This window comes from Penicillium angulare, assembly GCF_028827245.1.
Source record: "Penicillium angulare strain IBT 27051 chromosome Unknown utg000004l_segment0_segment0, whole genome shotgun sequence".
NCBI lineage: Eukaryota > Fungi > Ascomycota > Eurotiomycetes > Eurotiales > Aspergillaceae > Penicillium > Penicillium angulare.
This window is the reverse complement of record NW_026623163.1, coordinates 9,128,138-9,155,350: the sequence shown is the minus strand read 5'-3', so window position 1 is coordinate 9,155,350 and position 27,213 is coordinate 9,128,138. Positions and strand designations below refer to the sequence as shown.

General features: G+C 46.7%; 12 protein-coding genes across 12 annotated transcripts; 6 read left to right on the top strand and 6 right to left on the bottom strand.

The window, feature by feature from the left end:
• Positions 1 to 485: 485 nt before the first annotated feature.
• On the bottom strand, positions 486 to 1,887 carry N7478_007365 (cobalamin-independent methionine synthase II family protein; the record flags this gene model as incomplete). Its single annotated transcript, XM_056923579.1, has 3 exons — positions 486 to 807; positions 872 to 1,260; positions 1,339 to 1,887. 3 exons carry the CDS (start codon positions 1,885 to 1,887, stop codon positions 486 to 488), a joined length of 1,260 nt encoding a protein of 419 aa, XP_056781616.1.
• Positions 1,888 to 2,328: 441 nt separating this feature from the next.
• Positions 2,329 to 2,784, bottom strand: N7478_007364 (GNAT family N-acetyltransferase; the record flags this gene model as incomplete). Its single annotated transcript, XM_056923578.1, has 1 exon — positions 2,329 to 2,784. One exon carries the CDS (start codon positions 2,782 to 2,784, stop codon positions 2,329 to 2,331), a length of 456 nt encoding a protein of 151 aa, XP_056781615.1.
• A 391-nt stretch (positions 2,785 to 3,175) lies between these two features.
• N7478_007363 (putative endo-1,4-beta-glucanase) lies at positions 3,176 to 4,368 on the bottom strand (the record flags this gene model as incomplete). The annotated part of the gene is made up of 2 exons (XM_056923577.1): positions 3,176 to 4,077; positions 4,173 to 4,368. 2 exons carry the CDS (start codon positions 4,366 to 4,368, stop codon positions 3,176 to 3,178), a joined length of 1,098 nt encoding a protein of 365 aa, XP_056781614.1.
• Positions 4,369 to 6,993: 2,625 nt separating this feature from the next.
• N7478_007362 (uncharacterized protein) lies at positions 6,994 to 8,741 on the top strand (the record flags this gene model as incomplete). The annotated part of the gene is made up of 3 exons (XM_056923576.1): positions 6,994 to 7,080; positions 7,363 to 7,842; positions 7,905 to 8,741. 3 exons carry the CDS (start codon positions 6,994 to 6,996, stop codon positions 8,739 to 8,741), a joined length of 1,404 nt encoding a protein of 467 aa, XP_056781613.1.
• Positions 8,742 to 10,407: 1,666 nt separating this feature from the next.
• N7478_007361 (putative MFS quinate transporter) lies at positions 10,408 to 12,283 on the top strand (the record flags this gene model as incomplete). Its single annotated transcript, XM_056923575.1, has 4 exons — positions 10,408 to 10,685; positions 10,772 to 10,961; positions 11,026 to 11,154; positions 11,216 to 12,283. 4 exons carry the CDS (start codon positions 10,408 to 10,410, stop codon positions 12,281 to 12,283), a joined length of 1,665 nt encoding a protein of 554 aa, XP_056781612.1.
• Positions 12,284 to 12,858: 575 nt separating this feature from the next.
• N7478_007360 (uncharacterized protein) lies at positions 12,859 to 13,566 on the bottom strand (the record flags this gene model as incomplete). The annotated part of the gene is made up of 1 exon (XM_056923574.1): positions 12,859 to 13,566. The coding sequence occupies one exon, from the start codon at positions 13,564 to 13,566 to the stop codon at positions 12,859 to 12,861; it is 708 nt and encodes a 235-aa protein (XP_056781611.1).
• A 709-nt stretch (positions 13,567 to 14,275) lies between these two features.
• isn1 (IMP 5'-nucleotidase ISN1) lies at positions 14,276 to 15,985 on the top strand (the record flags this gene model as incomplete). Its single annotated transcript, XM_056923573.1, has 6 exons — positions 14,276 to 14,300; positions 14,366 to 14,376; positions 14,566 to 14,724; positions 14,769 to 15,612; positions 15,690 to 15,829; positions 15,893 to 15,985. 6 exons carry the CDS (start codon positions 14,276 to 14,278, stop codon positions 15,983 to 15,985), a joined length of 1,272 nt encoding a protein of 423 aa, XP_056781610.1.
• An 811-nt stretch (positions 15,986 to 16,796) lies between these two features.
• On the bottom strand, positions 16,797 to 19,222 carry N7478_007358 (ATP-dependent 6-phosphofructokinase; the record flags this gene model as incomplete). Its single annotated transcript, XM_056923572.1, has 2 exons — positions 16,797 to 18,410; positions 18,482 to 19,222. The coding sequence occupies 2 exons, from the start codon at positions 19,220 to 19,222 to the stop codon at positions 16,797 to 16,799; spliced, it is 2,355 nt and encodes a 784-aa protein (XP_056781609.1).
• Positions 19,223 to 20,927: 1,705 nt separating this feature from the next.
• N7478_007357 (uncharacterized protein) lies at positions 20,928 to 22,296 on the top strand (the record flags this gene model as incomplete). The annotated part of the gene is made up of 3 exons (XM_056923571.1): positions 20,928 to 21,010; positions 21,084 to 21,604; positions 21,674 to 22,296. 3 exons carry the CDS (start codon positions 20,928 to 20,930, stop codon positions 22,294 to 22,296), a joined length of 1,227 nt encoding a protein of 408 aa, XP_056781608.1.
• A 639-nt stretch (positions 22,297 to 22,935) lies between these two features.
• N7478_007356 (uncharacterized protein) lies at positions 22,936 to 23,877 on the top strand (the record flags this gene model as incomplete). Its single annotated transcript, XM_056923570.1, has 4 exons — positions 22,936 to 23,246; positions 23,302 to 23,409; positions 23,465 to 23,621; positions 23,692 to 23,877. 4 exons carry the CDS (start codon positions 22,936 to 22,938, stop codon positions 23,875 to 23,877), a joined length of 762 nt encoding a protein of 253 aa, XP_056781607.1.
• A 242-nt stretch (positions 23,878 to 24,119) lies between these two features.
• Positions 24,120 to 24,453, bottom strand: N7478_007355 (uncharacterized protein; the record flags this gene model as incomplete). The annotated part of the gene is made up of 2 exons (XM_056923569.1): positions 24,120 to 24,292; positions 24,339 to 24,453. 2 exons carry the CDS (start codon positions 24,451 to 24,453, stop codon positions 24,120 to 24,122), a joined length of 288 nt encoding a protein of 95 aa, XP_056781606.1.
• Positions 24,454 to 25,286: 833 nt separating this feature from the next.
• Positions 25,287 to 26,853, top strand: N7478_007354 (NAD(P)/FAD-dependent oxidoreductase; the record flags this gene model as incomplete). Its single annotated transcript, XM_056923568.1, has 3 exons — positions 25,287 to 25,308; positions 25,359 to 25,903; positions 25,969 to 26,853. 3 exons carry the CDS (start codon positions 25,287 to 25,289, stop codon positions 26,851 to 26,853), a joined length of 1,452 nt encoding a protein of 483 aa, XP_056781605.1.
• Positions 26,854 to 27,213: the final 360 nt, after the last annotated feature.

Here is a 27,213-nt window from a genome sequence, read left to right as displayed (position 1 = left end):
TCCGTTCTCACACGGATACGAATACGTCCATTCCCCACTGACATACTGACATCCGCAAGTGCACTTTCATTATGCACAAATCTTAAAATTCCCGTGAGATTATCTAAACGCGTTTCAAAATCACTGGACTTGATTTTACCGGGAAAACTTCGGGCGTGCAAGGTTACTATGCCAATTTGGTACATGTACTGTATGAGCCCTGCGAGTTTTAAGATCCACCAGAGCCTTCAGCCATTCAAGCATCTGCAGGATTTCCCTACTTCGTCGGTTCTCTTGGCTGGTTCATGATCGGCACTCAGTACCTGCGACCAAGGACATGACATGTCAACTACATCGTCATGTTATCACCCCGTTCCCACGGATGCATACGAGCGACCATGGCAATAAAATGAACTCCATCCATCTCGCTAAGTTCGCATTTGGCAATCAAGATAAGGCGCCAAAAACGATATCAACACGGGGACTTGAACACGTAGTCCTATTCGTCAATTCCAGATTCGTTCAGCTAATTCCTTGACCAAGAGCAGTTTCTCCCACATCCTTTCGATCGTCATACCGCGTCCTCCTCCTAGACTCATGCTAGCGAAGCCACATTGAGGACTGACTCCAAGCGACGTCTCAATAACTTCTTCCACGCTCCTCCCTTGGCTACGTGCGATAGTCTCGGCCGCAACGTGTACTTGATTAACAAGCTCGTCCAAGTCTTCTAGCTCTGGCGACTTTGTAGACACTACACCCAAAACCACATTCTTACCAATTGGCAAGTGGCGCAGGGGCTCAAAGTCGCCCGCCCGCTCCGTGTCATACCTATCCATATTTAGCATTGACACTCCTAAAGCCATGCTCAAGACTTATAGATGTTTATACATACTCGAGATAGTATGTATTGTATGCCAATTCGGTAAAGATTTTCCTAGCAATGCGCTCATAAGATCCACTTATAATGTGTGTCGAATCACTCATGTTGCCTCGACAGAGATGCAATCCCACATGTAGATCATCGGGCTTTCCAGCCAGACATTGGTTGTGGGCCCATATGTATTCATCGAGCAATTCGTCGGGGTTGATCCCATCGGCCACACAGCCAGAACGAAATTCATCTGTCACGAAAAACAACATGTTAGGGTCATCAATCTGTATGGATCGTAGACCAGCGTCATAGAGCTCCTTAAACTCTTCCTGATACGCCTTAGCAAGCTCTTGGAAATACTCTCGATTGGTATTATACACAGACGGGCTATATGCTGTGCCAACGGCCATCTACTTCAATTGATAAGCGACCATGATTTTGGAAAGAGACAAGAGATGATCTAAACAAAAATTAGGGGATAATCGCACCTGCATATGATTATGGGTAATTGGTGGCATCGTCAATTTGCACTCTCGCCACTTATCATGTGGAATCAAGCAACGCAAGGACCGCCACTCTGACATGTAGGCACTACGGGTGCGTCGAATGCGATCCACTGCGACGACAGAGTCGCGAGTTTTGATGCCTTGGGATTGCAGTATTTTGATCGTTGGAAAATTGGTTCTGAATCCTTCGGGGACAGGAATAGTTTTGAATACCTGCATGCCATCAAGGGTTTCAAAAAATCCTGAATAGAATTTGTCTCGCTCATACTCCCCTGACGTGATGGGTCGGATTCCGAGTTCGAGTTGCTTTGCAACGACTTCTGCAATCGCTGCCTTTGTCCCCTTTTGAACCTCGTTGGTTATTCGAGAGTAAGTATCTGACAACCCTGCAGTGGAGCGAATAGCTAAGAGCTCTTGTGGTCTCATAAGAGACCCAATCTGTTCGGCATGAAAGGGAGGAGCCATAGCGAAAAGCTGACCAGAAGACAAAAATAATGGGTCGATGTGTGCCTTCTGGATGTGTGCAGACATTGGTTATGATATAGCTTGAAGAGATGTGGCATGTGGGGGTCGTATCAAAGCCCCCCAAGCTGCCGATGACGAAGTCTTCAGCTGTCGCTGTGCAGAGTTGACTTGACTCATAGTAGTACGTTTGGAAATGATCCTGCGTACTGTTGTGCGACCGTGAATTTTCTTTTCTCCATTTTCATTGAAGGGTATCTAATGCTTTCAACGATTTAGATACTATGAACAGTTCGCTTATACCAAAAGAAAGCGGGGGCAGTTCATAAGAGAAAGTGGGGAGTCTTTGTGGGGAAGACAACCAGTTGACACGATACATAAAAAACGTCCCATCCGAGGCTGTCGAGGGTCAAAATCATTCTTCGGTAACTTAGTAGAGAATGAATATGAATATCACCACAGGAGCTTATATTCCTGTTCATAGATCTATTTATAAAAAAGCCCTGCGGTCTAGGACTTCAAGACCATTCCCATTTGTCCCGGGGCTGCTTCAACGAAGCCATTTTTGAAATATAGTCGTCTCCCAGCTTCGTCAGCAAATAATGATATATAAGGCTTGCCATCCGTTGGTGCCTCCTGTTTAATCCTTTGAAGCAACACTTTCAAAACAATATCTCCGAGCCCCTTCTTCTGGTGTTGAGGATGAATAGCCATGTCCGCGATATGAAAATACCAGCCGCCATCTCCAATCACTCGACCCATCCCTATTATTTGCGATCCATGTCCTGCATCATCAAAGGTGATATAGCACCCGAACCAACTTCCGGTCGATATTGCTGCCGCTTGCGATGGTGTTTTGGGGGAGAGACCGGTCGCGGAGCGAAGACCCAGATAGTGGGCGACGGAAGGATAACCGAAATGGAGGGAATATTCTTGTGGGAGACCGAAATCATCGGAGGATGCCATGATCACAGTACCGCTGAATGACCTTGAAGTATACAGTATTGGAAGGTGAAATGATACCAGTATCAAAAGTCCTCCAGGTTTCCCCTCCAAAGCATGACCCCAATTAACAACGACGCGTGGAGCTGACGGGTATGTGTTGCTAGCCAATCAAACGGCTCATCTACGCGTGAACGGGGTCTCGACATATGTCTGTGGACGCGTCATTTTCTGAAAGTTTGTTATTTACCATCCTACAAGGCATCAATAGTATGCGTGACAAATCATGATGAGTTTAGGTCCAACTTCAATTATACCAACGCTAGGTAAACGAGAGCAAGCTAAATAGACACTCAACCTAGAAATTGACAGTCTTCCAAGGTTCAATCAACTCTGCATTCGGCCGTCATTGCACTCAATTTGCTGTTGGAACACATTGATAGTAATAGGGGTTATATGAAGTGCAGGTAGCTTGAGTGTTGCAAGCAGTGGCACCTGTCCAGTCAGTGCCTCCACATTGGTCGTATAATGACTGCGTTGAGCCGCCGGACGTGACAATAGTTGTTGTGGCAATTGTTGTTGTATAAGGAGCGGTCGTTGTTTGCAAAGTAGTAAATGTACTTGTGGCCGAAATTTGTGATGTGGTGATGGCGGTACTTGTAGTGGAAGTCACCCCCGATGTTGTAGTTTGAGCAGCACTAGCAGATCCACTGGCAGTTACTGGGGTTCCAGACGCGGTAATGGAAGAAGAAGACTGTGTGATAGATACGGCGCCGCTAAAGAGTGTAGGTCCAGGAATATCATATGTCGACAGAGAGGAGTAAATATTGACGTAAATGCCGGCATCCGTAGACCTATACAGATCGGTTCCTAGAACACCGGAGGGCTCGGCAGTCCCTGAGCCTGTCACTTGCAAATTAATGCACTGAGGGTAGTTCTGGGCTCCATCCACCTCTTCCGCGCTATGCAGTGCAATAATCTCATTTCTCAAGACATAATAGCCAGGCTTCAGGGTTGGTGGAATCTCAACCAACCAACTGTTATTATTGGCAATCAACTGATCATCTCCCCACGCTCCAGGAACATCTGTGTCATCGACCAGTCCGACAGCACTGATTTTGAAGAACTCGAGTGTTGTTTTGTCTGCTGTCTCGCAAGAATCTCCGCAGTTGGCAAGGTAAGTGATGACTGGCCCATGGTGTGTGTCGGGCCATGCTGTCCACTGAAGATTAACCTTGTCACCGGCGGCTACCGGCGCATGACCCTTTGCATTTGTCGCACTCAAATGACAAATAATATCAGTCGAATTGTACTGGTCTGAGATATTATCAGCATTGAATTACAATTACATCAAAAGTACTTTACTTTGAATAGGCCGTGGTGACCTCGTTCAGACAAAATTAGCAACTTACCAGGAGTAATAAATCCATTCGATGTGTTCGGGGTGCCCCATGCTATGACAGCCGGAGGATCGGACTCGTATGGGAACACATTAATATCCCATCCTTCATAAGAGACCCCATTGATCACAATGTTCGATATATGACCGTGGCCAGCGACCAATGGAACCAAGGTAGCCAAGAAAAACGGGGTCACAACGCGTGACATATTTGGGCAAGCAGAAATTCTCATATCGGAATTGTGTTTTCTTTTTTCTCCTTTTTGCTGCTGCTTTTGCTCTTGCAGAAAGTTCGTGGTAATTCAGCTTTTCTTGTTTCATTTCATCATGGAATGTCAGGCTTTATGTATCCAGTGGGATCCCACATACTAGCCTATGCCGATGTCTTCAAACGCCCACTGTATGGAGGTATGGGTAGTAAAACATGTGGCTGGTTCTGAATTAGCCGGGATTGAGGGAGCTGTAATCAAGACCTACACATGAATTTTTGAAAGGCCTTATGAAATCAGTCTATATTCCCTAGATCGGATTTTTTTGATGAAGTCATCTCAATATAGAAGTCCGTGTCGAAACAAGACAGACAGTCACATATGCCACTCAATAAATGTGTCAAATCGAGATAAATGAACGGAAATTATCAAATGCATCGCGGACATCACAACGATAAAGGACTCTATTTGTCTTCACACAGCACAATTAGCGTAAAACAAGGCTAGGCTGCAAGCACGTTGCACTAGGCGCCCTTGGCAACAGGAGCGGCAACAAAGTGTGTCATATTAGTGCCGGATAAATTGGCTGTGGCGTTGGTCAGTCGACAGCGCTTGAAATTAGGACCCACTCAACCCCATTCACGATGAGTTCTAAATCAACCAAGGTTACAAATGTCAAATGGACCTTCAATTGGATTTATTTCTTGTTTGTGCCTTGATATTTTGGCCACGGCATTGATGCGATATCCGCCTGAATTATCCCGCGCTCACGGGGACATGTTACCAATTTGAATATTAATACTTCGGTCGATGTGAATGTATACTAAAAGAATAGCGACAAATGTTTTCTTTGAAGGACATCCGTGTCTATTCTGGTTTCCGGGGTATTATACATCAACATGCTGCACTTGGCATTGCTCTGGCCTTCCTTCAAGCACCTGACCCATCTGGCTCGGAGATTCTCGATGACTCCCTTCACCTAAGCCTGAATTTCTGTAAATTTCCCCTGTCATGGGAGCATCTGTGGAGCTATGAGCCCGGGTTCTATCAACGAATTGGTTTATGCTGCTTTTCACAGAGCCTATACATGATTTGAAAAGTGGTTTCATCAGCAGTAGCGATCCACAAATTATTGCCATGTCAAGCTCTAATATCGTCCATATTAGAGTTAAGGAGCTGTCCACTGAAATATAAAATCCAAAAAATAAGATCTCTGTTGCCTTTAAAACGCTGAAAATCCAGAGGTACTGACTTGTGAGGTTATTTGTTTGGAAGTTCTTGAGTGCGATCAGGCGAAGTATGCTGAATATACAAACTCTGCAAATCTCTGTCGTTAGCTCTTTCATCTATATCCCACGGCTCTAAGCGTTTTTTTTCTTACAGGCAGCCGATAGAAAACATCAAGGTCATCTCAATCTTTTGCTGTATAGGAGTGTGAAGCTTCCAGACGATCGGGAGAGGAAGACATAGTATAAGCACATCTCCGACCACTGACAGAGAGCCAATGATCATAAAGAAGGTATTTTGCCCAGACATACAATGACCATGTATATGTTTAATCCAAAAATATTGAACTGGCCAGCATTGAAAAGTATTTCCAATCAGAGCCGTCACTCCCCATGCAACTACCAAAATAATCACTGCGGTCGCAAACGGTCTGAAATGCTCAAGACAATCCAAAAGTCTTCGAAGAAATATAACAATTGATACTTTGACGAATATCTGGGCACATGGCCAGAACTTTTGTAAAATCCAGTTGGACTAGTTTCAATAATGAGTATAGTTTCATCAAGGTCTTGTGTAGAACTTCATCTCGGCTTACCAAGGCAATGCGCAATCTTACCTCCCTAGGTAAAACGTATATTGATTGCCCAAGGCCAATGCCATAAAAAGCAGCTGTTGTCACAAGATTAACTATTTGTACTAGTATGGGGCTTCCAGTTCACCCAGAGATTATCCACTTACAGTATACGGTACATATTGCGACCCCATAAGTACACAGTAACCCCATCCCCATCAGAAGATCCTCAACTCGCAAAGTACGAACTGCAATATGACGAGCATACAACCGCAAAGCAAACACGATGGTCGCAACGGCAGTGCCCACGATCGGGATGACTATCAAGATCTTTTGCCTGTGATGCTCTGGCGATACCGTCATGGCTGTTCTCTAAGGTTGCGGTATAATGAAAATGTGGGTTTTATGTACTACACCATGTCGGACTTTCTGACTGCATCAGTTTGAACATTCTTGGTTTCTCATAGACCTAGTACGTCGTTTGATGTGAGATGCGAATGGAAAGAATCATTTTCTGCATATTTGGCCGCAGTCAAAGACTTCCAATTCACGTCCAAGATCAAAAGACCTAACGATGAACATAGTGAGGAAAATTAGCCACTAGAAAGGTATTCCAATCGATTGTTCAAATAAAAAGCTTTTCAACGCAAAACGGAAGACGTCATCTCGAGCTTGTGTGGGGCGCGTGGCTCATAAACGCGATCCGTGGCGACCGCGGAAATAAACCCCGCTCTCACACAAAGAGCCCGACTAACTTCAACGTGAATCACGGTTGGTGATTCAGCCAGACAATTTGACATAAGTAGAACCCCTATTTGACGGAGACTATGGCCTGGCCCGGCGATTTAGCACGAAATCATCCTCCGCCACCGGATGAGGAGCAGCTTATCGAGCTGGTTGCTCAAATCAAGGTTGTTCGATCTCGCAATATAAACGGACATTACTGAGTCTAACCTTGATGCAACTCAGGACTGGCAACTTAATCATGGCTTTTTGCTTAAACTAGTTCAAATGGAGACTGAACATAGTTTTCGGTCTATACCTGTGGGTGTTTCTGTCAGTCTCCCTATTAAAGTCTGTTAGAGAAACTTGAAGGGTACGGAATCATAATACTGAGAGAGAAGTAGTGTTTCCCGACAATATTTCCCCGGGCGCGATTTCAGCAGGCACAAGATATACAGACGATATATAACAAGCTATATTGCGCGATTTCAGAAGATGAAGAATGGGTCTTCAATGCTATCAAAGATCTCTTTCATGTTGAACCCCTTGCGGCCGCGCTCTGGGAAATCTATGAAGCAGCTAAGAATGCCGGATTCGTCCAGAATGTTTCTGCTGGTTTATTTCGTTCTGACTACATGCTTCATGTCCCTGCCAAGGATTCTACAAGATCTGTTGGCTCTATCACAAATACGACCCTGAAACAAGTGGAGTTCAATTCATTCTCTTGTGCTGGTGCTACTCATGCCAATAAGGTAGCGGATATGCACCGTTACTTAACTCATATCAGCGCCTACAATGGACAAGAAACAAAATTCGACATTTCAGCCCTCCCTGCTAACAAGAACCTCGAATCGCTTGCCAATCTTCTCGCATTGGCACATAATACTTATGGCAAGCCTAAGTGTAACTTGGCTAAAGAGACAGCGGTACTATTTATTGTCCAGCCAAACAATGTTAGTAGAGATATTACAAGCTCTACACCCTGTTCCAAAGCTGATTTCAAATAATGTTCCAGTTCAACATCGCCGATGAGCGACCTATTGAGTATGCGCTGTGGGACAGAGAAACCCCAGTTCCAGCCTACAGGCTGGACTTTGGACCTGATGTTCTTCAATATACAAAACTAAGCGAAAACCGGGAACTGTTGTTCCAGCCACCCTGGCTAACTTCCACATCGCCAGTGGAAATATCCGTCGTCTATATGCGAGCCGGGTATGAAGCAAGAGAATACGATCAAGTGGGATGGGACGCCCGTCTACGATTAGAGATATCGGCTGCAATCAAATGCCCCTCTATTCTGGGCCATCTCACAACATTCAAGAAGGTTCAGCAAGCATTGACTACACCAGGAGCCCTAGAGCATTTCTTGGCAGATGCCGAGGCTGCTACTACCATCCGCGAGACCTTTGTTTCCGTTTACCCATTGGACCATTCTGACGAGGGCCGCTATGCCCGCGAGCAAGCCAGAAATCCAAATACCGCGTTTAATTATATTCTGAAACCATCACTCGAGGGCGGAGGGCATAATATCTATGGAGATGACATCCCTGAGTTCCTAGAGTCTGTTCCTGAATCAGAGTGGTCTTCATATATCCTAATGGAAAGAATACAGCCACCACTATTGGCCAATCTTTTAATGGGTCCCGCTGGAATTGAGAGTGGAGAAGTTGTATCAGAGCTAGGTATCCTTGGAACCTGCTTATGGGAAAGGAAATCCCCTCATGGGGGATGTGACATGCTTCACAACTCAGTTGGTGGTTGGACATTCAAAACCAAGCACGCCGATATCGACGAGATGAGTGTTGTTAAAGGATACGGGTGCTTTGATACACCATACCTGCTGGATATGTGATCGGGGAAAAACACAAAAATAAAAATGCCTCACCTTAGATCGGCGTATCCGAGTCTTTAATACTAAACGTCCGTGGTGCGGGCTTCGGTCTGGAGCTAATCCGCTTGGCTGTCGTAATAGGCTTTTCGCAATTCTCGTTTTAGGCAGTTGATCCAGCAGAATTGAATTATTTCTCTTTGTTTTGCATCCTTGGCTGCACCTGTGGTTATGAATTTGTCTGTATTTCTACATATCTAAAAAATTGCACTTTGTATAGTAGTCTCAAGGGGTTGTTATCTGTCCATAAGTATAAGCAACAATGAACAGGTCGACTGATCTCGCGCGTAACGCGGCACCCTTAAAGGTCAAGTTGTTATGTATACAAACATTCTCTAGGATCAAGAGCTCGCGCCTTTTGCATTCTTTATGTCGCGCATATAACAGGATACAAGCTTCTGAGATAGAAAAAATGCCGCCGTCCATTTTCTTGCACTCACGTATGATTCCGATAGACGGAAAGTCAAAGTACCTCAAAGACGACTCCAGCGACATCGGGAAAGGGCATATTAACTAGCCAGACGTTCTAAAAGGCAAGCCAATGGACATATGTCTCGGAGTACCTCCAGGACTACGGCCAGTCTCCGCAACTCAATTTGTGTGTTCGATAAACTTCCAACTACCGCACCCCGCCATGCGCCATGACTCCCCCACGCCAAGAAGATGCGGAGTGACATTTCCCCGTATTGCTGCTGTTCGGCCAATCATCATCGCGATAAGTGTCATAAATCCCCCCAGGTGCCCACTCACTTTGGCCCCCGTTGACATCGTGTACGCCAAGCAGCACAGACCCGCACTCTCGCCCAGCGGAACTTCTCCGAATTCGCGTGGTGATCGAGGACGCACACAGCTTCAACCCGGGGAAATGGGGTATTCAATCTCAACATCCAACGCCACTTTCTACGATGCCTCAACTCCAAGTCGTTCAGGGAAGGTTTCCAGGGGCAAGAACCTCATGTATATTCATCTCTGCCCGGTGCCATCAGACAACCCCAACCCTAAACCTAACCCCAACACCACCTGAGCAGCTGACCTAGTGTGACAGGGGTCAAGCCTGTTCCGGAGCACACCCGCATGAGCCATGTGTCGTCTTCGCAGGGCTTTCATCTTCTGTCTTGGCATGTAAAGGACCCGACAGTGATTGACGGCGACTCCGGCAAATCAAAATGCAACGTAGAGTTTTTCTCGGGATGCAAGCTCTCTTGGCGCTGCTCCCCAGCCGTGGCCGATCCTGTTTGAGTTTCACCGATACTCGGTTCATGCCATTTAATGCTCAAAGGCCGAGCAGTGTGGATATCTTTCCTATAGTACTATGTTGCTATTATCGCGGGGCAGGAGACCCGAGCTGCCATCGCACTTGGCTCGTACACAATGTACTCCGTATACGCATGCAACTTGCTGTCACTACCGAGATTCCCCCGCATTACCAAGGCCGATGTGATAGAGACGATCCCCGTGCTCTTTGTGTGCTCGGAGCTATTAAAGTCACCGAGAAGTGACCGGATTCTCTCATTTTCGTCTTGATTTCTTCCACCTTCCTCTCTCTCTTACCCTCCTTACCTCTTTTATATTCCTCTATTCTTCTTGTTTTTCTTCTCTTCTTAGTCCTGAATTGTCAAAATCACTCATCATGGCAGGAGGGGCGAAGAAGCCTGTCAACATCTTCCGTTTGAAGAATCTAGGGGAACCAAAGGAGATCTTCAACTGGAGGCTATGGTTTGCAGTCATCTCTTTCGGATTGATGGGCGCAGCTCGTGGTGTGGACGAGGGCTTGATCTCTGGTGCATTCAACTCAAAGGATTTCCAAAGATACATCAACTACAGCTCTTACAGCACTGTTGAGCAAACCAACATCAAAGCCAATGTGTCGTCCATGGTTCAGATCGGATCAGTGGGAGGCGCTCTCTTGTAAGTACATCCATTGATGTTTGCTTGACATTTCTTATCCTCTATCATAATGCTTCGATGCTAACTACATCTGTTTTCAATTCTAGCGCGTTTTTAGTCTGTGATCGAATCGGTCGTACTTGGGCTACCCGTCAGCTGTGTATCCTGTGGATCCTTGGAATCGCAATCTTCATGGGAAATAATGGTAGTCTGGGTGCTGTCTATGCTGGAAGATTTATTGCTGGTCTTGGTGTGGGCCAGACTGTGGTTGTCGCTCCAGTTTACTTGGCTGAGATCGTACGTTGGCGTTGAACTATATCATCCGTGATCTTCTCTGCAAATCACTAACATGTTTCAATAGGCACCTGCCTCGATTCGAGGACTATGCACATGTGTCTTCACTGGATTTGTTTATCTCGGTATTGTATTGGCCTATTTTGCCAATTACGGGTGCCAGGTGAACATCGGCGACAATACACACAAGAGATGGGTAAGAGACACAAATAGAAGCTACATAACTATCTAAGTTTCTTGCTAATTCTCTATTGCAGGAAATCCCCACCAGTCTCCACGTCATTTTTGCCGGCTTAATCTTTATTCTGTCCTTCTTGCAATATGAGTCGCCCAGATACCTCATTAAAAAAGGCGAGCCGGAGAAGGCTCTAGCAAATCTCAGCCGAATTCGCAATCTACCTCCAGATCATGAATATGTCGTGCGGGAGTTTACTGACATCGATGCCGCACACCAAGCCGAGATGGAGGCAACTATGGGCTCTGGGCCTCTAGGAATTATTAAAGAAGCCTTCTGTATTCCCTCCAACCTCTACCGTATCTACATCGCCCTGATGGCTCAACTCCTGTCCCAATGGTCCGGGGCAGGCTCAATCACAGTCTACGCCACAGATCTCTTCAAGCTATTGGGAATCACCGGAAATAACGAGAACCTGCTCGTCACAGCTATCTTCGGAATCATCAAGCTAGTAGCCGCCGTTCTCTGTGCTCTGTTCTTGGTTGATGTGATTGGCCGCAAGCGAGCATTGCTTCTAGGAATCACTTTCCAGGCAATCTCTATGATCTACGTCGCCGGTTTCCTGACCGCGGTGCCAGAAATGGGCGTCGATGATAGCTTCAAACTTCCAGCCCACAAAAAGGGTGCTAGCCAGGGAGCCATTGCTATGATCTATATCTCTGGATTTGGCTGGGCACTTGGCTGGAACTCCATGCAATATCTCCTAACAGCCGAATTATTCCCGCTCCGCATTCGTGCTCTAGCTACGTCCCTTGCGATGACATTGCACTTTGCCAACCAATACGGCAACTCGCGAGCAGTTCCAAATATGCTGCTTCCTGTCGCCCAGGGCGGTATTGATCCTAAGGGTACATTCTGGTTTTTCAGTATCGTGACGGTGATTGGTGGAATATGGGTCTGGTTTAGCATTCCAGAGACGGCCGGTCGTTCTCTGGAGAGTATGGATCGGCTCTTTGCCTTGCCGTGGTATCAAATCGGTCGCCATGGTAATCAAGATGCTGAGGATCGTGACCAAGTAATGGAAAGTAAAATGGAGATGGTCGGAACTAGTCAACATATTGAGAAGCAAGATGCTTCAGCTCGAGTTTAGCACTCGCTCTGAATTCCTTGAATTCAATTAACTCAATTCTTTGGGATTTGATGTCAAATATTTTCAAATTTCAATAAATCTTTACGAATGATATGTACGCTCTGGTCAGATATTTGGATCTTTTCTTTTCTCTTCTTTTTCTGCTATGTCAATGAATAAACTCCGGCGTCTGCCACAGTAAGAGTTTCCACAATCGCTTATTACCATAGCCTTAGCATTGCATCGCCGTAGGAACTTAGCTCTCAATCTATACTTATGGTTTTAGGATGGATTCCCTCCCGATGCCAATGATATCTACATCGCAAATCAATCAACAACTTGAATAGCTTTATAATGCTTCGCTTTCCCTTTATATAGACAACATTTATATTACCTCGGGCTTCTAAGGGATAGGAAACTGGATAGGTCAACAAAGAAAGCTTTTATTTTCACAAAGATTCGCTATTAATAAGAGGAGAATAAATCGTTAAGGCTTGAGTAGAGGAGAGAAGGCTTGAGTTGAGGAGAGGAGGATAAACTTGAAGGCGTAGAAAATTCGTTAGAGGTTGAGGCACAGCTTATTTTGCCTGAAGTAATCAAACACTTCTTGTAGCTGTGTACCAAGTACCTTCTGAATCTGACGCTATTCCCTCCAATGGAATAATAACAATTCTCGCCTTAAGAGCAGCCTTATCACGGGCCTTTGGGTCAGCCTTCGCTTTCCAATCTCCCAAATGCAGATCCATATCTTCCATATCATCGACTAATTCATCAGGAAGATCAACTCTGATCAAGAGTCCTCGAGGACGAAAGAAACCCTCATTCCAGTGCGAGATATGATGCGCGAGACGCTCGCCCTGAGATCCAGTCATCGCAGCACTGAGATTACGCTGTTCTTTTCGTCGTCGAATATGACGTGCGACAAGAACGGCTGGAATAGCACCTAGGAAACCGACCATCAACCCGCCGATGGCGAGTGTGCCCAGCCCCTTCCCGACCACTGTGGTCCATTGTTGTCGTGATAACTTTGCTTCCTCACAGATAACCTGTGTAAAGTCGCCCCATTGATCTTTCGAGATATTATGTTGTGTCAGCTCCTCTGGATATTCAAACCCAGATGAGGTTGTGGCGGTTCGTGATGGTACTTGCAGGCCTCTAGTCAAGGTAGATGAGACTGCGAACCCAAGGTCGTCGGGCTGGTTAGGCAGAAGTAGTTCTTTAGATTTATTGTCGATCACAAAGTCATCATAGTCCTTTGACGACTCGTAAGGTGGTGGAGCATCTGCTTTGCCCTGACTAGTCATAATCACAGCTATTGAAGCAGCTGAAGTGTGGATAGATCGTGGTGATGCTAGTAGCATTCCTGTTAAGTAAACTGCGATTTTGAAAGTCACAAATGTAGAGAGTTCTATACAAAGGTTGATCTCTATGGCGAGTCACGATTGGATAATCTTCAATATATTGACTGTTGGAATTGAATTTCGAGGACATTCAGATGCCTGAACAAGGTATTTAAGTACTTGAATGTACACATGCTTACAGGCCATCCAGGCATCCAGCAAACGCATCATACCGTCATTTCTAAGCTGAAATCAGAGCAGTAATCATCTCGGACGCCGATGGTGTTGACTCGGGCTGTGGAGCGAAAAAAAAAAAAGGCCAGGGTGTTCATTCATGGCGCAGAAAGAGTCACATTTGCTCATACTTACTGCAATTGCAGGTGCCTCCAGCCTTCTAGACTCAGATCCACGAATAGGATCGGCAAGCTTTCACTAAGCCAACACGATTAGCGTTAGATAGAAAGGGAATGGTGTGTTGTTGAAGCCTTTCAGAATAGCCCGCTAGTATGAAAGACCCCAAGTTGCTCGTAAGTCTTTTCCAGAAATGAGTCAACAAACTCTTTCATGAGTCAGAAACCAAATGGCCTAATCTATAGAAGGACCGTGCGCCGGAGATTGACATCTTTCGTTAGCCAAATGACACCGTAGCCTGATCCATCAGGAACCATCCACCATGACGACTCGTTATCGCGTTGAATGTATATCCTTTTACCCTTTTTACCCCATCTACTGACTCTGCTGACTCCTTGACTCCCGTACATAGATGCTCTTAAGGTAAGAGGAGAGAGTTAGCCAATCATCAGGGATGTGGGGTGTACACTAACTCCGCAGCTTAGACCCATCGACGGGATCAGTTGGTAGGTGCATCGCAGGCTTCGCACATGCAAACGCACCTTAGGCTGACAGATTTGAATAGATAGAATGGATTAAAGTACGTCATTTTCAATATATATTGAGTTTCAGGCAATCACGAATACTAAGGGCCTCCTCCTCGACCAGGGCCTATTGGCAGTCCCCTTTGTACTGCATTCCCAGCCGACCGTGACATACCAGGAAAACAGCGAAGGATTGAAAACAGTCGCGGCCGACACTTATCAGCGCTACGCAGAGATTATGCGAGATGTGGAAAATCTCATCAATAATCACAGTAAGCGAAGGGAAATTAGGCAAACAAGATATTTGGTGGAATTGAGGCTGATTTGAACTTGCTCGCAGTCCAGCATCACGAACGAAACGCACCAGGCAAGTCCAAACTCAAGCTTCTAGTACCTTCGGTGGGGAACTTCTTTACAAGATTGGACATCGAGGATGCCTTCAAGTATCAGGATGATCAACGATTCATCAGCCGGCGGAGATTCGTAGCTCCATCCTTCAACGACATCCGACTCATATTGAACTCCGCCCAACTGTTAGGCTTAGCTCGCTCCAGTGACGTTGAGCTAGTCACATTCGACGGTGATGTGACTCTATATGACGATGGGGCATGTTTAATGCCAGATAACCCAGTGATTCCACGGATTCTGCGACTCCTGGAACAAGGCCGCAAAGTAGGCATCGTGACAGCTGCAGGATACGAGGAAGCACCGAAATATTACGATCGGCTCCAAGGTCTTTTGGATGCTGTGCACGACTCGAGCACCCTTACTGCCGCTCAGAAACAAGGGATCATTGTCATGGGTGGCGAGAGTAATTTCCTGTTCCGGTTCGACCAGGATTCTGATGTCCGCTTAACCTATGTTCCTCGAGATGAATGGCTGCTCGATGACATGACGGCTTGGGCTGAGGATGACATTAAGGAGCTTCTAGATCTCGCCGAGTCTGCTCTGAGAGCATGCGCTGCGAATCTCAAGCTCCCAGCGGGCGTGCTGCGCAAGGATCGAGCAGTCGGCGTCTATCCCGTGAATGGGGTTCGAATCAATCGTGAACAGTTAGAAGAGACTGTCCTTGTGGTTCAGAACACTGTCGAACGATCCACCGTCGGTTCTCGCCTGCCATTCTGTGCTTTCAATGGTAGATATACTGCCTTTCCCCTTTTACCTCGCTTCCCTGCTAGCGAGACTGACTTGAGGTTTTCTAACATTATACAGGTGGCAACGATGTGTTCGTGGACATCGGCGATAAATCATGGGGTGTTCGCGTCTGTCAACAATATTTTGGTGGAATTGATCCTTCAAGGACTTTGCATATTGGTGACCAGTTCCTATCTGCCGGAGCGAACGACTTCAAGGTATGCATAGTTAAATACCCCTTCCCACATGATTCAAGCCGACCTTATCTCATCATAAATTAGGCTCGCCTGGCATCAACTACAGCTTGGATTGCAAGCCCCGCTGAGACTGTAGATCTTTTGGACGAGCTGGAGACTGCAGTTGGTTCATCCTAGTGTTTAGGCACTGGGTCCGACATAATATGAGTCTTACCTGCAGATGACCAGAAGAGAAATTTGAATCTCATCACCTCTTAATCTGCATTTATTCATGATATTATCTATTTAAAGCGAAATTTCCTTGATGCATTCTCAATTAGTATCTCTTGACATTATTTATTTGGTTGTTGATTGATGCTACAGTTCAAATTACAATTTCTTCCACAAGGGCAATGTCTGTAATCGCATCTTTCGATTGTTGTTGGCTAAAATCATGCTATTTTCTAAATGTAAATTCGTGGCCGTCGAAACCAGTGTCTCGATAATACGGACACAAGTAACAGAAAGGAGCAGACATCAGTACTGACTCCCTAGCCTTAAAGAACCAGTTCGATGTTGAATCTGGGATGTGTTGGCGTAGCATCATACAAACGTTGGTAGAGATGTCCATTAATATCGCCCAAGGTCAGTAGTTCGCGAGAATCCAATCATTGGATCGGGGTGGACAGTCTCATTCGTAAAGAGGATACTCGAAGTTTCTAACGAGTGACTAGATCAGTCACTTCTTGAGCGCTTCGAAGAAGCTGTGTTCCGGAGAGTGGGAGCCTCTTCATGGCGAGCCGGGAACAGAGGGGACGGAGGGGACAGATTGGACTGTGGTGGGATCTGGGAAGAAGAGAGAGAGAAATATGTTAATATCCAGGGCAAAAAAAAGGCGGAATGGTATCGCAATGAGCAAAAAAAGGTCGCATGTTGATGAGCAGATGACGAGCAAGATTCGAATTGAACTGAACGATAGACGCTATAGAAAAGGGATTTTTGTCGACATTTACGTACTCTCGTAGCAAGACCAGGTCTCTTGGGCGCGGGAAGCGGCACGGCCGGACAGAACGTTGACAACGTCTTGCAGCTCCAGCCAGAATTCAGTCTTGGGGCGACGACGCTTCCAGTCGGTCTCAGTCTCCTCCAATCCATCGGCCCCTCCCATAGGTGAGAAGAGCACTTGAGAACCCTTCACGCCAATTACCGCAGCCGAAAGCGGGTCGGCAGCAATTGTTTCGAGGTCTTTGTCAACGTAGGTTTCCATGTGCTGTATACACCTGATCGCCATACGCAGAGCACGAACACGGTCCATGGGAGAGGGCTTACCACCCTGTTGGAAGTGACCGGGCACAGCCGCACGGGACTCGAAACGGCCTTGGGCTTCCTCCTTGATCATATCAGCGATGAACTGGGTGGTGTAGGTGCCCGATGCGCATTCGTTGCGAAGGATGATCTTTCCAGCACGGTTGGCACCCTTGTCACGAATGAAGTTATCACGCAAGAAGTCAATGTCGTGCGATAGAGTCTTGATGTTAATACCCTCTTCAGGGATGTAGACTGCCACGGCACCAACGGCCAGACCAGCAGTTGTTGCAATATAACCCGACTTTCCACCTTGAGTCTCAATGACAAAGACACGGCGACGAGAAGATGAGGCGGACTGGCGAATGGCATCACAGAAATCGATCAGGGTGTTCAAACAAGTGTCACTGCCAAGGGAATACTCGGTACCAGGAACATTGTTGGAAATAGTGGCCGGTAGCACAACGAGAGGGATTTTAAACGCATCATACTTCTCGCGAGCCTGACGCAACTGACTAACAGCAGTGAAAGCTTCAAATCCACCCACCACAAACAAGGCATCAAACTTGTAAAGCTCGAAGCACTTAGCAGTGCCTTCCATATTTTCCGCCGGGAGACTACGGTTGGTTCCAATATCTGAACCTCCCTCGTTGACCCAGCTGTCAGACTCCAACCACTTAACTTCCCGAACAGAGCTAATTGGTGTGTCGGCATGGTGGCGGACTAGACCAGGGAAACCGTTGTGAATGGCAAGAGGGGTATGGCCGCGAGTCAAACAGTAAGCCACCGCAGCTCTAGTAGCTTGGTTCATACCACCGGCGGGAGCACCGACGTGGATGATAGCAATGCGCATCCTCTTGCCCTCAGGGAGGGCCATCTTGGGGTGATCGGGGGTAGCGGTATTCAAGTAAGCACGGTAGTACTCCTTGAACTCGGCATCGCGCTCCTTCATGGCGCCGTCGAAATCCTTGGCATGAATCTTGGCTGTAACATCCTTTGTAGCCTGGACCGCGTCCATCAGAGGGGTGCGCATAATTTTATTCTCGCGAATAGTAATGACGGGAACGGGGGACTGGGGAGACATCTCCAACACAGCACGAACGGCCTCTACACCCTGCAAAGTCGACAGCCATCGGTCATATGCACACGCGGCACCACCGCGCTGTGTGTGACCAAGAACTGTGGTGCGCGTATCCAAGCCCAATCTTTGTGTCAAAATATCCTTGATGGTGTTGCTCGAAATTTTGTTCAGCTGGCGATCCTGGGCACCCTCGGCAACGATGACGATAGTACGACGCTTGCCGCGCTCTTTGCGGTTCTATATTTTGTTCCGTCTCGTATTAGCTATCGATCATAATGTGTAGAGGGGATGATGGGACCCAAAGATACCTTCGTAATGACAGAGCACATTTCATCCTCCCAGCCATCTTTGGGGGGCATCTCGGGAATGAACAACCAGTCAGCGCCGGTACTGATGGCAGACATCAACGCGAGCCATCCACAGTGACGACCCATAACCTCGATAACGAATCCTCGTTGGTGTGAAAAGGCAGTGTCGAAGACATCGTCGACAGCGTCGCAAATGCGAGTCAGGGAGGAGTAACAGCCAATGGTGGCATCGGTACCAGACATATCGTTATCAATGGAACCGACCAGACCGACAATGTTTAGAACCAGGTAGGGTTCGACTTGCTCCTGGTTTAATTCGCCCTCTGCGACAAGCTCTGCCAGCAAGCCGGGCCATTCGGCACGGAAGACATCGGCACCAGTCAAACTACCATCACCACCACAAACGACCAACGCGTCAATGCCCCGAAGAACCATGTTCTTAGCGGCACGCAGGCGACCGGCACGCTCACGGAAAGACATGCAACGTGCTGATCCGATCAAAGTACCTCCGCGAGACTGCCAGCCACGGACATCCTCCCAATGTAACTGACGAATCATATTTCCGCCATTGACCAGGCCCTCATATCCTTCGAAGATGGCATAGGCCTCGCAGTCGCAGTGAATAGCCATACGGACCACGGCCCGGACGGCGCCGTTCATACCAGGGGCATCACCACCGGAGGTGAGTACGCCGATGCGGCGCTTCTTGGCCTGGTTGGCGGGGATCTTAACGGGTTCCATGTTGGGGTTGGCGAGAGTCGACCTTGGTCTGGTCGAACAAACAAGACCAACGGGGAATGGGGGAAGGGATATTCAAAAGAGAAATAAAGCAATGAATTGAATTGAGAGAAGCAAAATTATCACAATAGCCGTTGGCCAAGGACTAATTAATGAAGTGGAGGGGTTGCGCTCAAATCCGGTGAGACAAAGCAGAAGTGGGGGAAAGTGTCGTCACTGACACGGATGAGATCAATGATCTTGGTTTAAGTTTCAGACTGCCACTAAGAGGAGACTAGGGGAGGAGGAGGAGGGGTTCTAGAGGAAATGCAGGGTAAGGGGGGAGGTATAATCAGGTTTTCTCTCTATCTATCTCTATCTCTCCCTGTATATTTCTCTCTCTGTATGTCTCTCTCTGTTCCTCGACGTGAAATGGTCACAGAGGGATCATCGGTGCTGAGTCATTCTGCCGGTGAAGCTGCAGAAATGGGTTCACCGCCCGTTGTCTCTTTCAGGCTTAGTGCGGGGCACTGTTTATGTCATGTAGATCGTGTGGCGTACGCCAATCAGGCTGTTAGGGCCGGAAACGAGGGCTTGACACAAGTGAGGTCATTGGCTTTTGTATGCAGGTGGATGTACGCAGTCCAACGTTACTGTGCTCTGGCCTTCCGCATGATGCATGTACTCTGCCATGCACATAAGTAGATGATATATTAGGACAAAAGTAAAAATTTCAGAATGAGCAAGTTTTATAATTTCTAGAAATAAACAGGGTAACGAAGCACAAAAAGGCTCCAGGGAAAAACAAGATCAAAAACAAGAAAACAAAAAAAAATGGACTCGCGGGGAATCGAACCCCGGACCACTCCCATGCTAAGGGAGTATTATACCACTAAACCACAAGCCCAGTTGATATCACGAGACTCGGATTTATGTTATATAAGCGCAATGCTAGCTACATAATAAAAAATACCCGATTGGGCATAGTCTGTGTCTCCCCTTTAGGCAATGAATCCAAAAAAGTGAATGAATTGAATTGACAATATATAAGACAATATATATCCTCATCATGATGGATATGCATGGTATCCCGCATGTGCAGCATGTGCAGTTCGCAAATGGATGTTCAATCAAGTACTGTTCATACTAGTAGGAAGCAATATAATATTGAAGGTTACCCGGAGCATCTTCACGATCATAAAAGCATGATCGTCATGATCTGTGAATGGCAATAGATGAAACAGATGAAACAGCCCCCAATAAATCCAACCCTATATCAGACTTGGGCCACATGCTTCGTTGCCACACTAGGCAAAGCCTCAAAAGTAACGCATAACTAATAAGCTTTGCCCGCACAGCAATTGTGGCTTTGATCGCGAGCGGCACGAACTCAAACCATTAGTTCAACTCCTAGTACTTATCGTCAGGCTTCCACCCCCAAAATCCTCCATTTCCGCCTTTCCCCTTCTTGTTTGCTCTTCAATATTCAATTTGCATAAAGCATCATCTCTCTCTCCAGCCTTTTCGACCAATCCGAGATCGGTCCCACTAAAGCCAGGGATCGTTGCCCAGCGCCCGTGCAAGTTCGTGCAGGAACCCGAGATCGTGAAGAAGATCAACCCAGTGGGGTGCGTATGATCCCCTACCGACAGACGGCACCTTCAACTTGAAGACGCGACTCGGTATATATATGAGACAAAACGGCGTGCGCCAACCTGCTCAATTCAACATGGGTCCCCGTCCCCAAGATGTCATTTCGCACATATCCAAACGCGCCCTAGTCTCTTACATCATCGATTGGGTCTTCATCATGTATGCGCTTTGAACCATATCAATCCTTGACGATATGTTGCCCATCTCTAACCAACATCTTCTTCAACAACAGCGGCGTGGCTTTAATCGGATATGCTTTTTACAAGCAAACACCAAACCAACACCCCTTTTCCTTATCCGACCCGACTATTTCATACCCCTATACGAAAGATGAGACAGTCACAGACACAACCCTCGTCCTAGTGACCCTTCTTGCTCCTGCCGCCATCGTCGTCCTGGGAGCCATTTTATTCGTCCCCGGAACCGCCGCCCCGGCCGGTGTCAAACCATCCATCGCACAGGTTCTTCGTCGCAAGTTCTGGGAATGGAACGTCGGGTGGATGGGACTAGGTGTGGCCTACGCCGGCGCATTCATGGCCACCCAAGGACTCAAAGTGGTAATTGGTAGACCACGCCCGGATCTACTGGCGCGCTGTGATCCCGACATCGATAATATTTCGGCCTACGCCGTTGGTGGACTAGGCCAAAGCTTGCCAGGCGCGACCACCATGGTGTGGTATAAGATCTGCCGGAAGCAGGACTCGAATTTGAGAATTGACGGATTCTCGAGTTTTCCCAGTGGTCATTCATCTAGTGAGTCAAGTCATCAGCGACAGCAATAGCAACACAAAGAACAACTATTGATCCCATACTTTTTCCTAGGTTCTTTCGCCGGACTAGGCTATTTGACCCTGTGGCTGGCCGCAAAAACGTCGGTCGGATTTCCCTATCTTCCATCATACCCTATCGAGGGAGACAACCATCACGATGACGAAATCTCAATCCGTAAACGTGGAGCAGCGCCCCCAGTAATGCTCATGGTTCTTGCCTTTGTCCCAACATGCACTGCATTCTTCATTGCTGCATCTCGATGGTTCAATTATCGACACCATGCCTTCGATATAATATTTGGATCTCTGATGGGAGCATTCTTCGCCTGGGTTGGATTCAACATGTATCAGCTTCCTATCCGACGAGGGGCAGGTTGGGCATGGGGCCCACGAACTGGTCGTCGGGCCTTCATTCGAGGCTTCGGCTTCCCAAGTTCTCTGGGAATCGATAATTGGACATACAGAAATACTAGTCGCGATGAGCTTGATGGGAGCACTGCGCATACCCAGGATGTACGGAATAGGCAGCACGAGCAGAACAACACATGGCCGCAAATTACTGTGGATAATGGATACGAAAATGACTCGCATAATATGCAGGAAATCTACCAAATGAGGCAGAGACCGCCGCCATCACCGGTATCTCCCTTATCTGACGGCCCAGCAATGGTGTAATGAGGGTTTAACATGTACAAAAGAAAAAGATTTTTTAACAAGCCTACCCTGGTGGTCAAGACATGCTTACATGTTCATTCATTGATAATGTGTATTAATTTATGTGCTATCACATAAGACTTACGTTTGTTGTTGCATCCGAGGATTCATGTATACTCCATTACACTCCGCTTGATTGTGGATTGTGTCTCGGTTTAAATGTCAATGTATTAATTGGATTGTATATGAGACTCGGTAACTTACTCGGTCCTAATAAGAAATTAATAATACGTTTTCTGAATAATCATTCCCAAGACAGCAACGAGACCTGTGAGCTATACTCACGATGCCAAGACAATTAATGTATGACGATCTCGGCGTTAAGCGGCGGGGTTAGCGATTACGAGGAAGAGAGATCTTAAGACGTCCATAGTCGAAGCTGATGAAAGCCAATCAAATTAAAGTATTCTATGGCTTCATATGTGATTATTAAGAGCGTAACTCATGGTAGATGAACTTGGACTCTATATAAACCATCCAGTACCCCTTCCAAGGTTGTATCCATTCTTCCACTCATCAAGTCTCCATATCAACCAGCCTCAGATCTACTTTTCTATTTTAAAATCAAAGACCCCTCTCCTTTTCAAAATCTCCTCCAACATGGCATCATATCTAGTCACTGGCGCCTCGCGCGGCTTGGGTCTAGCACTGGTAACCCGACTAGCAGCTTTGCCAACAACCGAAGTGGGAAAGATCATTGCCACCGCGCGCTCAGACAACTCTCCTAAACTCAAAGAGCTTATCGACACCTCATCAGGAAGGGTAGAATTAGTCAAATTGAATGTCTCCGATCAGAAAAGCGTATCAGAGGTAGCTGGCGAGGTCGAACGCGTGCTCCAGGGTAAGGGCCTTGATTTCCTGATCAACAACGCCGGAGTAATGGATTACTCCCCAACCGGCGTGGAGGGAATGTAAGAGCACCGATCTACTTCACACTACCCCTTTGATGTTGACAAAGTATACTAGGGACAAACTCAATGAACTCTTCCAAACAAACGTCGCCGGAGTCCATATGGTGACACGAGCCTTGCTCCCTTTACTACGAAACGGAAACAAGAAAACAGTCATCAACATGTGAGATATTTTAACGCTCAAACTAATGCCATCCAAATACTCATTAAACTTCCAGATCGAGCACAGTGGGCAGCTTTGCGTTGATTGAGAATTATCGCCAGTCGCCCACTCCCGCATACAAGGTGACCAAAGCGGCATTGAACATGTTGACGTTGCAATATGCCCAAACCTTCGAAACCGAGGGCTTCACCGTTGTTGCAATTAGTCCTGGCGTAGGTTTATAACTCTATATCAAACAGTCCTTGAAGCAGTCTTTATTGACTCGTTGCTAACTTTTACCAGTGGCTACGTACCGACGCTGGCACCGAACGTGCAGATCTTCCCGTTGAAGTCGGGGCCGAGAAGACTGTGGATATAATACAAAGCACAGGACCGCACCAGAATGGTAAATTCTTGAACATCCATGTTGCAGGATGGGAAAATGCACCAGGGGCCAACCAATATCCAGGCGGAGAGTCAGGCTGGTGAAGAGCAAGTTGACTAGGTGAGTTTCGAGTGGATCGACGGATATAGTAGTTTGCCGGAGAGCATGAAGGGAATTGTTTCTGAATTATTCCATTAAATTATCTTGAAAGTATGCTGAGATAGGTACAATAACAGGCAGTATGTTGTCAAGATGGCATGTTTCCATATATGGGCACCGTTTAGCTACTAAGTATTTACAATGATTATTAGTCTAATGTAATCAAAGCAAGAAGAATAGATTAAACTTACGCGGCACAAGAGTGGCTCCCCTCTGTCTTAGGATCTTCACATCCACTCTCGCAGAGCTTGGGATGACCAACAATACCGGGGTTCTTGCAGTGGAAGAGGACATTCTTCAATGGCTGCTTCTCCAGGTCGGTTCCTTTGATGACATCTTCCAGATCCGCTTCCGTGAAACCTACATAATTAGTATCGTGCTGCAACAGTTGATCCATTTCACATACCCTTGTCTTTGATGAGAACATCGGAGCAGTAGTCAAAGCTAGGAGTGCACGTCTTATCGGCCAGGCCTGTGGACACTAGAGTGAAAACAGCGAGAACAACGGCGGAGAACTTCATTTTGACTTGGCTTGAATAAAATAATAATATCAAAGGTAGTAGTAAACTCTCGAGAACAAGAAATAGAAGATAATTTATATTAATCATTTAGATAATGACGCGGACAAACAAACCTTGCTAGATCTGCCCCCCATGGAATGTTCGCTGGTATGTAGTTACGACATGGTGCATGCCACACCGAAGGAGTCTCACATATTAGTGTCTGTAAAGCGAGCTATTTCTACCGAGTACTTTAAGGCGACTTATCTCTAATGGTTAGTTCCTTCTTATGTGAGAGGGGAGAATGAGTTGAGTGTCAACTGACCGCAGCCAAGGAATTCTATACACAACACCGACCTGTCTAGCCTTCAAAGTTACACATCAAGAGCTTGATGTAATAACCTCCTTGTCATGTACTAAATACTCCGTTTCCAGAAAAGGCAACGCTGATCTCCCGAAACAATCTGAGAAGATGTTTCCATTGCGACGATTGCCTTCGGGGAATCTGCATGGTCAGTCCGATGGTAGAGATATCTTAAATCGCGACTGCATTGATTTCCTCAAATTATAAGACCCTCGAGAATGTAGGTTCTTGAGGGGATATCGGTTAGAAACTAGACTATACACTCTAAACAAGCGGACTGATGTCCGTATGATGGAGACGCGCGAGTCCCAACACGGCATGTCGAACCGCGAGCGTTGATAAGATGAGATAAACCCCGCACGGCACACCAAAAACTTCGATATCAACATAAATGGCTCCTTCTTTCACTGACTTGGCTGGATATCTTACTAGCTCATCAATTATTGGTGAAAATCATTAGCAGGACTGTTGCAGATTTGAGGTAATCAACATGGACCCGAATATCGATCTTGGTATGGCCAGCTACACATCCTGCAAGACACAGTTAACTAATGTATCCTAGTCACCAAGCTGGTGATGGCCGATCCAGGTCTACCAAGACCCAATCCCACCCAATCCTATTGGCAGCATGTTCCTCACGCACTGGCAAATACACAATCCACCACTTTACCTGCCAAAAGGGACCATGTGATAATAGGATCAGGGATTTCCGGACTATCGGTCGCTAAAAACCTCTTGGAGAGACATCCATCCGCAAAAATAACGATACTAGAAGCTAGAACTCTTTGCTCTGGCGCAACAGGGCGCAATGGTGGCCAGATGGCTGCTAATGTGGGCGAGGAATACTCGCATCTGGCTGATGCACACGGCTCCGAGATGGCTGGCAAGATTGTAGCGTTTACGTTCCGGAACCTGGAAAAAATGCAAGATTTGATTCGAGAATATGATGCGGTTGAAGCGAGCGAGATGCAGCAATTACAGAAATTACGGGCCTTTTTAACAGAGGATACCTTTCGGGATTTCAAGAAGAGTATTGTGCGTTTACTATCGGATCATCCCTCATGGGAAGGCCTGTATAGAATTATTGAGAAAGATACTTTGATCAAGGTTTGTTTTGATTGATCTCTTCTTCGTAAGAATTGTTTATAATTTCTTTTCTTCTTCTTTTTCAGGACCACGGAATTCACGGAGCTGCCGGAGGAGCTCTGCTTCCTGCAGCAACCGTTTGGCCATATCGCCTCGTCACAAAAGTCTTTGCTGCCTTGATGGACAAATATCCCGATCGACTGACCATCGAGGCAAACACACCTGTCATGGCCGTCGAGAATGAGTCCAATTCCGCCACACCGATAACATCTGCATTTCCGTATACCATTAGGACAACCCGTGGATCCATTCGAGCCAGCAATGTAATATATTGCACCAATGGGTACAGCGGGCACCTTTTGCCCAATCTACGAGGACGAGTGCACCCGTTCAAAGGTACTATGACGGTCCAAGACCCCGGCAACACGATAGAGAACCGAGGAAAGTCCACATCGTGGGGATTCCACTATCCAATTACCTATGACCCCGAGACGAAAGAATCCGGTCACGGATTATATTATTTGGGACAAAGTGTCAAGACAGGCTATTTCTATCTCGGAGGCGAAAATGCTCGTGCAGAACATGTCCTCTCGGCGGACGATAGCTTCGTGGATAAGAAGTCCGTAACCCATCTTCAGACTGTTCTACCACAGTTCTTTGGGAAGAGCATCCCCTGCAAAGTCGTCAGTTCATGGAGTGGAATCATGGGCTTTTCGTCTGATGGGTTGCCTTTAGTGGGCCAGCTGCCAAAGTCACTGACAGGGCGCTCTGGGGAGGGAGAATGGATCGCCGCAGCTTTCAATGGTTATGGTATGGCCAATTGTCTAATGTGTGGCGAGGAATTGGTTTCTGCAATGCTTGGAGATCGTAAGAGTGACTGGCTTCCTGGCGCATATGGACTTGGCGAAGAGAGGCTGCGAGATGTTCTGATTGCGCCTGAATCCATCAAGGCCTTAACCTCGAAGCTGTAGTTGAACTTGAAGGTCAATCCAATTCATTTAATACCAGAACAACATCGATGCACCGTCCCCAGACGCCATACTTATGTAGTCAATAAAAACATTGGAAAATTTGAGGTTCATGGCCGCGTAGGTACCCGCCGAATATCTTGTAGAGAATGTCAAATCTGAGATTAATTTATATCGAAATTTACATAATGGGAAAAGGGTATCCTGCGCCTGTTCAATGCATGATTGCTGGGTGCAAAATTTTTTATTTTCTTCATGGGTGCAGCCCCACCCGCCGCGATGGACTTTTCTCCCCCTTGACTGGATATACGATTCCTGGCGACTCCAAAAAAGCTCCTCGACTGTAAAAAATATTATCAGGAA